The 15829-nt window shown below is 52.8% G+C and overlaps 1 protein-coding gene across 4 annotated transcripts in view; it reads right to left on the bottom strand.

Annotated features, from left to right (window-relative positions):
* Positions 1-15829, bottom strand: part of LOC116428396 (uncharacterized) — a 46025-nt gene that overhangs the window by 14923 nt on the left and 15273 nt on the right. For all 4 annotated transcript variants that reach the window (XR_012999782.1, XR_012999783.1, XM_031980015.2 and 1 more), the window contains exon 2: positions 814-3357. Coding sequence is in view for 2 of the 4 variants with exons in the window: in XM_031980015.2 (XP_031835875.1) it covers positions 814-2955 (2142 nt within the window). In the remaining 2 variants the exon portion in view is untranslated. The remainder of the gene's footprint in view (positions 1-813; positions 3358-15829) is intronic.

The following is a 15829-nucleotide window of genomic DNA, read 5'->3' as shown; positions in this document are numbered from 1 at the left end:
AGTCTGCGAAATGTATCAGCCATTTATTCGGCGGCTGGAACCGAGCGCCGGTGGAAAAGGGGAGGAAGAAGGAGAAGAGGAGGAAGCGTCCGAGGAAAATCGCCGGAGACTGGCTCGAGTATGTATCAAGAGGGGACAAAGCTGAAACGACCTCTACGCGAGGAGATCTTGAACTCGTTTCGGGACAAAAGTACAGGAGTCCGGCCGGTCGGGACATCCTCCCAGGGAAGAGGAATTTGGACGACGACCAAGAAGGCCCGATATAAGCCACCCAGCGAGGCAAGAACATGCGCGGCGACACGTCTCTTCCCGATCGCACTCGAACCCAGCCGAATTAGACGCCCCTTCCATGAAAACGCCGCGTCCGCTTCGATTTTCTCTCCCGTGCCTCGGGAAATCGCCACTTTTCGCGATCCGAACTCCACGAGGCAAGGGTCTTCGACTCGATATATCATCCTGCGATTCCATCGGAACGATCCCGAAGAAATCGAAATAGAAAGCGATAGAGACTGCCCGGTAGTTCGATGTACAACATCTGGCAGTGATCCTAGTCGGGAGGATAATTGAAGCTTCCTCCATTCGGAATGTATAATTAGGAACGTTGGCTGCGTTTAATTGCCGCTCGGCCGTTGGACGTTGTACACCGATCGATAATGCGATTACGTCGAATCGGACTAGTAATACAAACCTCGCGCATTGCACGCGGCGCGTCCGGTTTCGGTTAGCAACGAAGGGAATCGTCGAGGAGCAGAATCGTACTCAAAAGACCTAACGAAAAGAAGAAAACCAAGGGACCGGAGGATCCCAATTTACCTGAGCCTTGTTCTGAACCTCGTGCCCGGTCCTCCAAGTGTTAATGGCCGGCTGCCTTGGGCCCCGTTTGTCGAGCAACAGCTCGCTGGGGCATTTCTCGAAGATGAGCACTCGCTCCGCGACGGAACCCCTAGTCAAGAACGGTCTGATAGGGTTGTTGCCGGTTCCGGTGGCAGCCGCTGCTCTGATATGCTGTTTCTGTTGAGTGGTGAGCTCTGGATGAGGCACTTGCTCGATCCTCGGTCTGGGCGTGTTGATTCTCGGCCCCCATCTAGACGTGACCGGGTCCTTGTCCTCTTTGCTAGCCTCCTTGTCCTTTCTGATCTCTGTCTCGAATTTCGACCTGGTGGTCGAGACCAATTGCTCCGTGGAATTGAACGCCGGCACGCTATTCGTCTTCTGCTCCTCCAGCCTCTGCTGCGTGGGAGGGTTCTGCTGAGCGGCTCTGTAACGGACCTTCGCGTAGTCCACCACGGACATGCTCGACAGATCGTCCTTGGTCAGAGACTTGGCGTCCGGCACGGTGCTCGCGGCAGCCCCGGGCGAAGCGGAGACCACGTTGTTCACCATCGCCGCGGAAGCCGGCACTAGGCCGCTCCCGTGATGATTGTGCCCGATTATGATCGGCTTGACCGGCTCCACCTTCGGCTTCTCCCGCTTGATGGCCGGCTTCTGCCTAGCCAGAGGCACCGTCCTCTCCACGGGCTCCTCGGTGATCACCGAGCCCGTTTTCAACGCGTTTATCAGCCGCTCCTCCTCGCGGGCGACCTCGTCCATGTACACGCTGGAGTTCGAGCCGCTGTTCCTCTTGTCTTCCTTCGCCAGCGGCTTCATCTCCAGCTGGGATCTGCCGGAGGAGGGTTCGGCGATTCTCTTGGTGTCGTTCAGCTTGTTCTTCAGCGGCCACGTGGTCAGGCCGGAGTTGACCGAGTTGGAGGCGTTCTCCAGACTCGAGGCGGTCGGCGACGTGATCACGGTGCTGGCGGGCCTCTTCTGCTGCGCGACCTTCGTCGGCGTGAGATCCGCCGGGAACGTGGTCTCTATAGTCTCCAGAAACACCTCCCTGTGGTGAGCACCGGGCGGTGTCTTCGTGGAGACCTGAGGCTTCACGATTTGCGAGGGTTTGTTGGCGAAAGGGGAGGTCGGCGAGAGCAACGCGTTCGGCTGCTTCGCCTTCGGTTGACTGCCGACGGTGCTGTTCTTCAAGGGAGACGTTTGCGGCTGCTGCGGCTGTTGCTGCTGTTGGCTGGAGTTCCTCTCGAACTTCTGCAGGGCGAACTGTATCGAGGAGGGTAGAGTCTTAGACGGCGATCTCTGCCTGGAGGCCGCTATCCTCGCCTTGTCCTCCACGACGAAGTTGTTCACCAGCTTCTCCAGGTTCCCATTGTCGAGGTTCGGCGACTGGACCAGGATGTCCACCGCGGTGGGAGAGGTGGCGCTGGTGGGCGAGGTTTTGCCGGCGTTCGACGGCGTGAGCGCGGTGCCGAACTTGTCCGCGGCAGTCGCATTGCTGTGGCAATTCAGTATCTCGGTGGGCGCCAGGCCGCGGCTCTTCCAGGTCTGATAGATCGCCTCCGCGTGGTCGCTGATCTGCTTGGCGATCGCGGCGATGTCCTCGTCGCCGGAGCTGGACGTCTCCGTCGGGAACTTCCGACGCAGGTCGTGCTTCGCGGTCGCGGCCATCTCCGGCCACGGTTCCTCCTCCAGCGGCTCCGATTGCCGGCGCTGCTCGCGCAGCTGCGGGTGATGGTCTAGCAGGAAGCTGGCCACCCGGCTGCTCAGCTCGGTCGACTGGTCCAGCACCAGTTGGACCAAGTCCGGGCTGCCCTCGACGGGCACCACGTTCACCGGGATCGCGTAACCGAAGTGGACCGCCTGGCAGTCGACCTGATCTTGCGCCGAGCGGCTCTCGTTGATCAGGCAGGCGTTCAGGTCCGGACAGTGGACGGCGCGCGCCGGCCGAGGGTCGACGGTCACCGGGACGAAGAGGTCGCGTCGGGTCGCGCAGACCCGGCGCTCGATCGTCTCGATCTCTATCGCCAGCTGTCCGCCGCCACCGACACCGCTCGAGCCCGACGCCTCACGCCGACGCCTCCTCGACGATGCTGCTTCCGTTAAGAACGAAGTCGCCACTGCTGGCATATCTCAGGCCACGCGGCCCGAGCACCGCGTCCTCCACAGCCTGCGGGGCTGCCGAGCTTCGGTCCACGCGATCTTCGTGCCTCCCGCCTGTCTCCCCATGATAACCCTCTTCGGACTTTTCCTCGACGTTTGCTCCTGAACACCCCAAGTTCGCCCTGGTCACTGAGACATCGAGTTCCTCCGCGGAATGTCGATCGTCGAAATGATTTCTACCGGTGCTCCGAAGACTCCTCGCACTGTGTTCACCGTTCACCGATAGGGTACCGTTGCAGTTTCGTCGCGGCGGTTACGCAACCATCCACTGTCACTAATAGATAGCAATTCGATTCTCGAGAATCACGATGCAACGGCGATCGAGCTACATCTCTGCGTCCCCCGGCGGCGCCGCGGATCGAGAGCGATCTGAAAGAAGATAAATATAAATTAGTATTTGTCTCGGCCAGTCCGACCTGCCGCGTGTATTTTCGGACGCGATGATACGTGCTCTGAGGTGGTCGGCGCGCTAGTACGGAAGCTTGCTCGATCGTGTACTATAAATCTCGCCCTTTGCATCACAGAGCCTCTATGCAAATACTGGGACGAGTTACGCGCGCGAGCTTGTCTTTTACCTTGGAACGTTGCTAAGGATTTCGAGCTGTGCAAGATCTACGATACAGGCTACGAATAGCTACGGTACAGCGTTAACAGGGTTCAAAAGTATGCGAGCGCTCCGAAGATTCTTGTTCGGCAGTTCGCCGTGTTCTTTCGGAAGGAAGCGAAACAACGGTCCCGAACAACGATATTGCCCGATATGAATAACTGTGACGCAAAGCGCGCCGTCGCGCGGAGATAACGCGAGAGCATTATCAACGATAATGCATCGCGAATTAATGTGCGGAGGAAAGGGGATAAGCCGCGGGATTTCCAAAAACGATACCGGCGGCGTTTCGACGGGGAAAACAAGCAACTATCCTCGGGTTTAGCTGCGTCCAATAGGCTTTGTCCGGGCGAAAAAGCGACGCGGTATCGGTACTTTCACCCTGCATTGCTGCGCGTATGCAAATGCACGCGTATACACATGAGCCGGAGCGAGCAGACGTGCGTGATCGCCGCTCGGAATCGCTGGAAGCCGCGCACGTTTCACGTTCCTCACGTTTCTCTCTTCCGCTTCTGTCTCACTCTCTCTCTCTCTCTCTCTCTCTCTCTCTCTCTCTCTCTCTCTCTCTCGCTCTCGCTCCCTATCTCTCCCTCTCTATCCCGCTCTTTCTTTCTTTCGGTCCCATCGGGATCCCTCTTTCTTGAAGGGGGCACATGGAAAAAATTCGTATTCCGAGGCGACAATTTCTTTGTCTCGGAACTTGACGGGAGCGTTTGGCAACGCGAGCACGAGCGCCACTTGTCCCGATGATTCTTCAAATCCCGCGCGCTCTGAAGACTCTGGAGCCATCCAGCCGTCGCGCTATCGTTGGATAAGAAAAATTCCGCTGGTTCACGGAGCCTTTAGCTACGAAGATTCGTCGGTTCGGAGACTATGTTCCGTGTTTACGTTGAACGGGCCGAGCATTCCTAACCAGTTACCGCTTTCTATCGGCTAGAACCAGCCTCAGACCCGTCCATTAAGCGCCAGACTGGTTAGGACATTGATAAAATGATGTATTTCGAAAGTGACACTGGCGAAAAACGTTGGATAGTCTGAAATTTCAGGGCCCCACGCGGAGGATCGGCTGCCGATCAAGTTTGTCCTGGGTCAGAGCTGAGCGTGCTCCGTCTTGTGTCTAACTGTTAGACGTTCCGTCATCCAACAAGTTGTTACGACCATTCGCAACGGTTCGCACAGGCGATTCCGCGCGCCATTTTCCGCGGACGCACGTAACGTTCCGTCGTAAAGACCTTTTTATCGAGAGATCTAATAGGTACGATTGTTCGCGCGCGTGTAAACGCACAGCTGTCGGAGTCTGAGTCAGTGCACCTATTTATAATGCTGGATACAACTGGGACATTTCTAGCAAAGAGTGGTCGTTATTCCGGACAACCTATGAATCACTTTGAACTCGAAAAGGACCGACGCGTGGACCTTTCGTTTCTCCATATCACTTTCTTCTTCGTTGTTGTTCCTCGTCTATGTAAACAATGAAATTCTCGAAACATTCGAGGCCTTACAGAAAGAAAAAGATCTATATACTCGTCTCCTATTACTAGAACAACTAAATCATTCGTAACTCAAAGTGTAAACAATCTATAGACCTTTCCAAAGGGTCAAACAACCTCCTTCAATCCTCCGCATCCATCCACTTCGAAATCAAAAGAGACGGCATCGAGTACCAATCGAAGAACACCCCAGCAGTCCGCGACGCGTCGTCTCGTTCCAGTGTCCCAAAGAAACGACCGTGCTCGCAATCGTCGCTGGAGCCTTCAGCCGCACAAAGTCGCGGTGACACGGAATTTCGAATGCAGGTCTCCAGCCGATATCCCGGGGCGCGATAACGGGCAGGTTCGGCCGGGAATTTCGGCCGGACGGCGAACATCCCTGGAACGGTTCCAGGTGTGGGACCGGATAATCGGCCGCGCGCTCCGCCGTCGAAACGACGTAATCGGCGGCGGCCGATAGCGGCGAGCGAGCGGCCCGTGTCCCGCGAACCGTGGCCACCGCGTGCACGCCTCGCGTCGCATAACTCGGTCACGTTTGCGGTTTGCATCGTTTAGAATACGATACGGCCCACTAAAAATAGCGGCGAGCCAATATCGATACGCTGTCAACGGAACGGTGTCAATCCCCGTGGATCGGCAAGCGACGCGACGCCTTGTTTCCGCGTGCACACGCACGGTTTTCCCGCCTCTGGCCGAGCTCCCTTGCCGCCAAGATGTCGGGCGAATTGATTTCTCGACTGGCAACGACGACGCTTCACTCCAGCGGAGCGATCCGCTCGATCGGCCGATCGCACGGCAGATCTCCGGGGAATCTATAAACGGGAATTACTGTTTTACAGAGCGGTTCGCGGTCGGACGTTAACTTGTTAAGCGATTCGCTCGTTAATTCCCTCGCAATTGAGTAACGTTGAATGGGATCGTTGTACTAGAAGTACCAGTGGTATGTGCTTAGGTGGAACAATGGTTGCTTCGCACGAAGAATATCACTGGCTGGCTTCAACCCTTCGGTTTAACCATTCTTTCGCGGCTTTAGTTGCAGTTTATCGATTAGCAGTTTAACCACGGTTGTTAGCGATGACAGGAGCTTCCGAAATGCTTGAAAATTACATGAAGGAAACTTACGTTGAATCTATGTACCCAGTCATGATACCTAATCATTAACCATTTGTAATATTGAAACGTTAAAAAATTCTCGTGTCAGCGTGTTATTTTCATTAGGAATTAACGATCAACGGAACACCGATCGTAAAGTTGCCAGAACGGTCTTAACGTTCGCTAAATTCTATTCGAAATTTCCGTCACGAGTCCAACGCGGCGATTCGGAATTCAAGGCGCGAGGTGGACGCTTTTCCGAAACGCGTCCGGAGAAAACGTTCCGCGTTACCGCGCCGGCACGAAATTCACGAGCGAGAAAAGAACTGAATCAAGGACTGCGGGACACCTGCGTAATTTGTTTATCATCCTCGATGGAAAGTGGAACAACGCCGCGGAAAGAATACTGATCCCGAGCCGTGCGATACCGTCGCGGGACGTTTCACGATCCGCGGCGGCGGCGGCGGCGGCGGCGGCGGAGGCGGCGGTGCGCGGGGAAGCAGAAAAAGGGTGTCGTTATAAATAGTTCCTTAATGCAACGCGCGGATGGGAGAGGCAAAAGAAAGAACGAAGGAGAGGAGAGTGAAAAACGTGTGGATTTCAAGGATGAGCTTCCATATTTTCCAATGCGCGCGCGACACGGTCGCCCGGCACCGGGCTCCGGCGTCGATATACGCGCCGAATGGGGGGGAAAATATAGCAGCGGCGCGCGAGCGAGACGAAATCGAAATAAATCAAGGTTCCCACCCGTTGTCGGGTCGCGTTCATTCCGAACCGGCAGAGATATGGACGTGCCGTGTCGCTCGTCGCCGAGGAACGCCAGAATTCCGGCAGGCAAATAGGCTGCACCGATACGAATCCGATCGCGGGACGAATCGAATCGAAATCGGAATCAAGAAAATATTTCTCGCTTCTCGTTTCTTGTCTGCGACAATATTTGAAAGTTCTCCGTTACTTCTGATTAGCAACGTTCGAGTGCTTTTATCCTTTTATCGTCGAAGAGAGGACAAGCCAGTTCGCCACAATGTACCCTGTCGAAGCTGCTGACCGAGATTCGCTCGGCGAAAGCCCTAGCACGGCGTGGACGCTGGTCGAACAGTTTCACCGAATCCCAAGGTTGCCCGGGTTCATGGTTAACGCGGTGTGCGCGGGCTGAATCGCGATTGTATGTAAAACACGGACCGCCGATCACGTATTCCGACTAGAAACGACCTCTTCAACGGGTTACCCGTGTCGAGCTGTTCCGGAGAAATGAACGATTAAGGACTATTACGCTAACCCTGTACACGCCGAGTCTCGAGACCTGACCATTTGTTTCGAGGCTCGAGGATGTACGAGTGGCAATCGGGAATTTTCTATGAGACCCACTGCATCCCCGATGTTTCGAAGATCATAGAGTGCTGGATCGTTGCGTGATCATTTCAATGCTAGAAACTTTGAGTCGGAATGAATAATTGTGACGGTAATTCTAGTAATCCCAATCCGCAGGACGTACAGCTGGCAATACAGAATTATTTTCTAGGACACCCACCATCCCCCGTATTCCTAACGAACGCCAAATTGGCAGACCGTTACGTGATACTGTTAGCTACCAAAGTGTTCGTGTCGGATCCCTAGCGGTACCGAAGATCCACCGAGACATTCGGTCGCGCGTTAATTGCCATCTCGCAGGATCGAACCGCCCCGATTCCGTCAAATTATCCCGTCCCGTTCCTGTTCCCGTTCTGCCAGATTGCCACAGACTTCCGCTCGTCATCTTGTCTGGCCGGGACGAATAAAGGAAAGCCTGGATCGATACGATTACCGATGACAAGGGGTCTCGTGCCGTTTCGCGTTTCGCCGGGGCGAACTTTCCAATAAAACGGGACAGGCCATGCTGCTCCCAGGAGTTTCAGGGACGACGAACAGTCCCCCGACTTAGGAGCGACTTGAAAGCCTGCGACGCGGACTCGAAAGTTCCGTGTATTTTCGCTCGTTTAAATGGCTCGCGAAAACCGGCCGAAATAACAGAGGCGGACGGTAGCCGAACGATGCACAGGATTCTGCGAAAGGTTCTGCGTAGAGGGAAATACCTTCCTGCGTTACTTTCCCAACTTCCTTCTCTCCGTTATCCGTTCCACCGTGCGAGAGATAAGTATTAAATTAAAATTAATCGAATCGAGTAAATAACAACGACGCAAGGAAGCTCGGAAGACACTACCGTTAGGTCTAATCTTGACGCGATTATCGCAATTATTCGCGATTACGTAAGTGCATCGGAGCGACAACTCGGTTCCCGCGATACGCAAGGAGCGTACTAGTGTAAGTTCGCGCGGCGAACTTCAACTCGGCGCGAGATGCAGCGAGCGCATCGACGAGAGGGCACGGCCGAGATGCGTCGCTCGATCGCGCGACACCGACTGAGCCCTCGTCGCTCCGAAAAGAGGACTTTAAGTCGACACTCTGCACCCTTGGCGGTCTCGCCGGCATCTAACGAGTCCACGGCGCGGGCTTAATTTCCCATTGAGCCGAGAGGACCCCGACGGGATCGCCGGAAACCGCCGAGGTGGCTCGTGTACACCGAAAATTGCCGGATCAATTTTTCATCCGAACAATACCGGGTTATTTCTGGCTGGAACTTGTCCAAACGCGATCCTGATTGGCATGAATTATTGGCCTTCGGCAGGCGATCCTTATTCGTATGTCTCCGCCGGTATTTTCGGCGGACGACGTCTGCGTTTCCGTTCGGCTAGGATACGCTCGGGTCGCGATAGGTCGCCGCGGCTGATACGGATTAGATAAAGCCGGTCGATCCAAGGCCGACGCGTTTTTGGGAGTTTTTCTGGCCATTTTCGAAGCTGGTTCGAAAGAAAGTTTAATATCCTAGGCACTCGAGACGCGAGCTTGCGCCAACGTTCAATCGATGCATAGTTTATCTTCCTAGGAAAAGAATCTTCGATATCTTCGAGTTTAATATCGAATTGTTCAACGATAGGGACATCCGAACGAAGTAATCAACTTCGTTCTTCTATGAACCGAAGCGTACGAGCGTAGAACACGGGGAGATCGCAATTGCGTCGAGTTAAACGGAACGAGATTTATGATTCGAAGTGTGAAAGCGAGGACGACGAGTCCCTCGCGCGACTGAAAAGCAGAAAGACTTCGAGGCGTCCGTCCGCGCGGAGGATTTCACCGGAGGACAAAGAGGCGCGAGGACCACCCTGCAACGATGACTTCAGAGCCCATTGAAATTCCCTATTGTCTGTACTTCTTTTTGTTCGACGGCTAGGTCAAGCTATACCCCCCGTGTCAGTAGGTCAAACTATGCCTTCCTCTCGCCATCCTCCACGCTCGAGCCTCCTCCTCGCGACGATGAGATTTAATTCGCGGCCCGACGTGTCACTCTTCCGCCCGTAATTTCAATGAACCCGTTCTCCCCCGCGCGAGCCTCACTCCCACGTGACGATTAGGCCGAATGGCTGAATTACGGCAACGGGGATAAAGAGGGAACTTGTTTGCCTTCGCGACCGTGTCGCGCACGGAATTCGACTTGCCGGTCTTCCAGCATCTTATTAGGTCGTTCGGTAAGTTCCTTAGGCGTCTTCGTTTCGTAACGAGTTGCGCCGAACAACAACAGCCGGGGCTTTTCTTTACCAAAGTAAACAAGTCGTGAACCGTTGCTCCAGGATCCTCGATCCTATCGGTAGATCACGGACCTCCACGCAGATTTCAGTTTTTCAAAAATATAGGATTACAGAAAGGGGTTGTTCCTAGTAAATATTACAAAAGAAACTGAGGTGCTTGGAATGAGAGAGGCGCGATAATGAGAGTAGAGATTAGAAAAGAATGAGAGACAGGAGCAGAACTTAAGGCAAAGAGAACAGAAATGCGATTAATCATACTATTACGTTCCACACAATCCAGCGCTATCAGATTTCCCATAAACGCGTAAACACCCTATCCATCAGCCGCAGGAGAAAAGAGGCCGAGCAACGATCCACAGGAAAAACACCTCAAAGAAAACTGCTGCCAAAAGGTAACTGCCACAGTGCACCATAAAATTGCAGGGAGTCCGTTAAGGGAACAATTAAAATGGAAAACGGGATCGAGCGGCCAGGAAGTCAGAGGCCGGATCTAGACTGGAACACCAGAGGAAAATACGGACTGGCGGAAAAGACGAGCGAGCCGGATGAGAAGAAAATACTGGTGGAACAGAATCCACCGGCAAAGACGGACGGGCCAGACCGAACCGCGAAGGAAATACGAGCGGAACGCCGAAGGGAGCGAACGCAGAGGCGAGCGTTGGGCCGAAACTCGAGTAAATTTCGCACGAGTTCGGCCTCTAGTGAGCGCAATGTTGTGTCTGCCCTTTTGCCATTCCCGGGAGGGTTCCTTGGCCATTCTCCCCCCTTTCTCTCTCGCTCTCTTTCCGTCTCTCTTCCTCTGTACGCGGGCCGATTTAATTATTCCACGAAGGTAGAGGCGCTTTGAGTTTTCCGGCAGCGAGCGGCCGCTCGCGCGCGCTACGAACGGAAGAAGAACCCGAGCCAAAATATATTTCTGGACGGCAGAGAAGCGACTCGTCTCGTTTTCTTTCTTTTTCCCCCCTCCTCCGTCGCGCCTCGCCCCTCGTGCTCCTGTTTTCCCCGCGTTTCATTCCTCGCCGTTACCATTCCTTTCCTCTTCCCTCTTCGCCGTTCCGCCGCGCGTCTTCCTGCTCTAACCCCTATCTTTTCGCCGTTCGTCCTCCGATTGCCGCGACTTCTCGCTGGTGATTCGTTCATACCGATCCTTCGTGTCCCCGGATGCTCGGTTGGGGGTAATTAAAGGGAAAATGTCGTTTGACGCGTTTTTATCGCGCGATAACCGCGAACGGGACGCGTGTGTACGGCGAGCGAAGTGTTTCCGCGAGACTGCAGATAAGTGAATAGAGAAACTACCGAGTAACGACCCTGCGTTCGGTGTTTATCTTTATCTGAGTTTCCTTAGACAGCCGGGGGAAAGTGATTGGGTCGAGACGATTCCTCGAATCCGTAATCGTTGTTGCTGTCGAGGGGCTTGTTAATATCGGAGAGATCGAAACGATTCGTGATTTCTTCTTTTACAATTGCTCGAGAGATACAGATACCTCTTTGAGCAATCATCGGGGAACCTGATTCAGTAGTTTCTAAACCGAAGCACTGAAACTGAGTCAATTGAAACCTTAATAAACTTCAACGCTAGATTTACGGACGTTTACTCTACACTTTATTCTACCATTCCTGGAACATTACATGTCCATATCGATCGTGGAAATTACTGTGTCGGGAATAGAGGACGATGATACGAATTCGCATAATTGCAGCGATCGAAATCGATTGAAATTGTCAGGAAATTATGTTTAAAATATCCAATTTCCGTCGAATCGGCGGGTTCCGCGAATCTAGTGTTACCGTTCAGGCGTCGATGATCTCCGGTGGACTGATCGGTAATTGCTGTTAGGCGAAGCGTTGAGAATGTTCCTCGATCGGTTGTCCCTCATCTTTTTCGCGAGCGAGAAGCGAAGAGTCCGCCTCGCAGGCGAAGAGAATAAGAAGGGGACACGCTCGGCGTCTATTCTCATTCCGGTCCGTCGTCGTTCATGACCAGCTGCTCTTGTTGCCGGACAGAGTTAGCCGGCTAATCCCCTATTAATCGAAGCAAATGTCCTGACCTCGCGATCTACTTGCCGCCCGTTATTATTACTCCCGAGGGATTTCAAGACCGCGACGACGGCGACGTATCGCCGGGGAACTCGTTAGAGATCCTTCGCCGGAGATCCTTTCGCGGAACCCGTCCCCAACTTCCGCGTTACGAGATCTTCTATTCCTGGCGGAAATTCTTGTACCGCCACGTGTCCGACGTTTCCCCGTGGTCCCCTGATTCCATGATTTATCGCCGGGCTCGGATCCGCGTGCGTTTGCAGCGACGCAGCTAAATACGGACCGACGGGACGAACATTTTTGTTTATCGAGCACGACGCTCATTTAATTTAACCCTTCGGCTACGACGGAATGTTGCGTCAACGTATTTCTATGAGACTATATCGAAACCATCGAAACATCGAATTGAACAGTGAATTCACGGATCCCGCTGGGAAGAGGCCATTAGCAACGATAGAAACGATCGGTAGATATTAATGAATGTATCGAGAACGTACCGCTTTCTTCTCGATCAGAAACGGACGGAACTTTCCGGTAGACCTATCTGTCGAGGCTTTCAGACGATTTCTATTTTTATCAATCCGTCTTGGCAATAACGATAATAGCTTTCGTATTTCTTTCGCAACACGAACGGCTCAAGGAAGAAAAACTTAGTCGGCGGAATATTCCGAAGTCCGAGCCGATCGGCTAATGTCACGGTAATGCTAACGAATCGAAATGGAACCGTTCGGATGGAATACTGATCACGGCGAAACTTCCGTCCCTTCTCCTCTGTTCCCCGTTGAACGCCGCTCGTTTTCAGGGAAACGATCAGTTCCTGGCACGTGAGCGACACCAGTCTTTTTCTCGTCTTTTTTACGAGCGAATCGCGTGCTCTTCCACGCCGATTCGATCGGGTACCGAGAAGCCAGAGCTTATCCGAACGGTGACGCAACAGTTGTATTATGTAATTCGCGAATCACGGCCGAGACCATGCCAACCGGGGGATTCTATCGGGGATGAGGAACGATCGGGGCCAGTAACGCGATACAATTATCGCGCGGGCGAGACGCGTGCCGATCTATTCGGGGAAGAGTCGGCGTCGCTTGTTAGCTGCTTTTTATCGACAAAGAAAATCAGATTCATTACAATCGCCAATTCATTGCGAAACACTGACAGCAATTCGTTTGCATCATCGGTATTCTACACTTTATTCTATTGGTTCTAGGAAACTACGAGATCGATTTAAACTGTGACTAAATGATGTTTAAAACGATCAGCATCCGTCAAGTTGACGGATTCCGTCGATCTAGAGTTAAAATATTGCGCTGTCTTTAATAATTGATTAGGAAGGAAAGGACTGATCTTCCGTAAAGGATAAATGCCCGTAAGAGAAAGGCAATGATTAACTCCGCCTTGGAAAATGAAAATAATAGCTACTTACGTTCGTTAAGTCTAGTTTCAATACCGCATCAAGAGTTCCACTAGGTATTAATTATCAAGTATGAAACGCGCAGACTATAAACTCGAATAATTTCTTCCTCGGATAGAATAAATCATCGAGTTAACGGGTCGATCCGGCGAAAAAGGAACCCGACGATTGATCCGAGAGGCGGAATCGGTTTCCCAGGAACCGTTTCTCGCGTGTCACGTAGCTAGAATTCCGCTAGCGATCCTCTATTTGCGCTACTATTTTCGGTACGTCCCATATATTACGCCGAGTCGTATATCATAGACGGTGGTTTGCGCGCGACACGCGCAAAGAAAGCGAACGGCAGTCGTTTACCGCGAGCGGGGAACGCGATCGGCCGGCGATCGCCTAACCCACATACCGGAACGTCTAATCACGCGAGCTAATTACCGGGCGCACGAAGAAAAGAACAACGACGGGGGGAGACCTACTTCGATTACACGCCGCGTGGATCAGGAATCGGCGGGAGAAATGCGAGAAAAAAGTGGGAGAGTCGAAAGATGAGAAGATAGCGATATGGAAGATAGAAAGATGGATAGATAAAAAAAATGGAAAAATAGAAAAATTGAAAGATAGAGGCTTCCAGGAATCAATGAAAACGGTGAACGGCTGCTTTATCGAAGGCGATTTCTTTTAAATATTAGCACGAGCTCTCCGCGTTTCGTGCGTCAGATACGGATACGTAAATCCTCGCTGATGCGTCCTCAAACAGGACCGCTCCGACTGTCTTTTGTAATTACTGCTATCGCTGCTCCAACAAACCTATCTCCCTCAAATAGTGTTCGAGCGTAGCAAACAAAGCAACGTCTCTTATCTAGCCTCCTGCAAGTCCCTAAATCTTCCGAAAATTATCAGTTCGGTCGCGATAAACAACGCAACCGAGTCCAGGGGAGAAGAAGGAGAAGGAGAATACGAAGAACAACTCCGACTCCGCGTCCCCGTCGTGCATTTCCATTGGCAAACGAAAAAAAGAGCAAGGATAAACGATCGTTTGTATTCGCGACGGCGATTCCCGTTCTACGTGGGACGAGGGAATCCGAGGAATCCCGAATTTATGATTTCCATCGGTTCCCCCGAGGCGCCACCTCTTTCGTGTTTACCTAATTAGGAGGCAACGAGGCCGTGGCCGATCATTAATTAATCCCACGTGGGTGTGTTCGGATATTAGACGCTCGGAAACCTGCTCTTCTTACGTCGTTTATCATCCTGATGCTGATGGCGGTTTAACGATGCACGAAGATGAAAAAGAGACCACGGTATGGAAAGTCGGATGTTTTGCATGCGCGGGACAGCTTCGGGTACACGACGAAGGAGACACGTCGGTTATTTTATTGGGGACCTTGTTGGAGTTACCTGATAGAAAGGGGACTAATAAAATCCCCGCAGGTTGTACAGTGAAACTCGTACGATTACAAAGTAGTCGATAGACTTTAAGAGATCAATTTTAGTCTAGCCCCCGGAATGAAAGAGAAACGTCGTACCGCAAAGATCTTAGGGGACCCGCAATAACTTGGGAAAGACTACGAACGATCGACACTTACGCGGAATCACCAGGACCTCGAACATCTAATTTAGCTCCGAAGAGAACGCCAAGGTCCTCTAAAACGCAGGATACGAGTAAATAGCCGAGCAAGTAGGATAATCTACGGAGGCAGACCGCTAACGACGGGAATCTTCGGAGGAAACTAGCTTCTCAAACGATTCGTGAAATGGAAACCGGCCGCGATTTTCTACGAACTCTAATTCGCAATCTAAAGGCTCGCTCGAGGATTGCCTTGCTCCCAGCCGACGCCTATTGCGCGCGGGCAACATTAAAATCACGGGAACGCCGCGCCGGGTCGTGCCTACGAGCGAATTACCTTCTGCGTATCAAGCGAACGTATTCGCGACGTGTACAAATCTCTCGGAATAAACCGGGGAAAAATCACGAGAGACTCCGAGGCCGTTCGCCGACCGAAAGAGCCGTTGAAAATCTCGACGGAGCTCCGGGCCCGAGGATTCGTCGTTAGTCATCGAGTTTTCTCGTTCTCTCAGGCTTCCCGCGATAAATCCTCGATAATCGGTTGCGTAAACCCGTGCATTCACCCACGACCCACGCGCGCGTGCACCGCGAGCAACGGCTCGTTACGTTACGCTTGCGAAACGCGTACAATTGCACGTGCCTGCATTTCCGAATCGATCCCCGGCCGCGAGAAGCTCCGGCCGCTAGGGGCGAACACGGAAAGACAGAAAAACAGACGGAGAAAGAGAGAGGGAGGGAGAGGGAGACCCGTTACATCCGGTTCGTTTTTGCACGCGATTACATCTGCAATCAAGACGGCGCGCCGCGTGTCGTTCGGAGGTGAATTAGCACTGGAACTGCCGACCGGTAAACCGATTTCTTTTAATGTCTTTATGGAAACTCTAGGACCGTTGCTAAACCAATTTGACGACTCGGAGATGGAGCTGTCTTCTTCGATAATTGTGAAAGGAGGAATCCCTAATGAGTCTTTTCGATTCGTTTGATAGTTCTGGTGTCAAGACGCGTCGAGTTCTGAGCGTATCA

This window comes from Nomia melanderi, chromosome 12, assembly GCF_051020985.1.
Source record: "Nomia melanderi isolate GNS246 chromosome 12, iyNomMela1, whole genome shotgun sequence".
NCBI lineage: Eukaryota > Metazoa > Arthropoda > Insecta > Hymenoptera > Halictidae > Nomia > Nomia melanderi.
The sequence above is the reverse complement of the archived record's forward strand: the minus strand, read 5'-3'. Positions and strand labels throughout refer to the sequence as shown.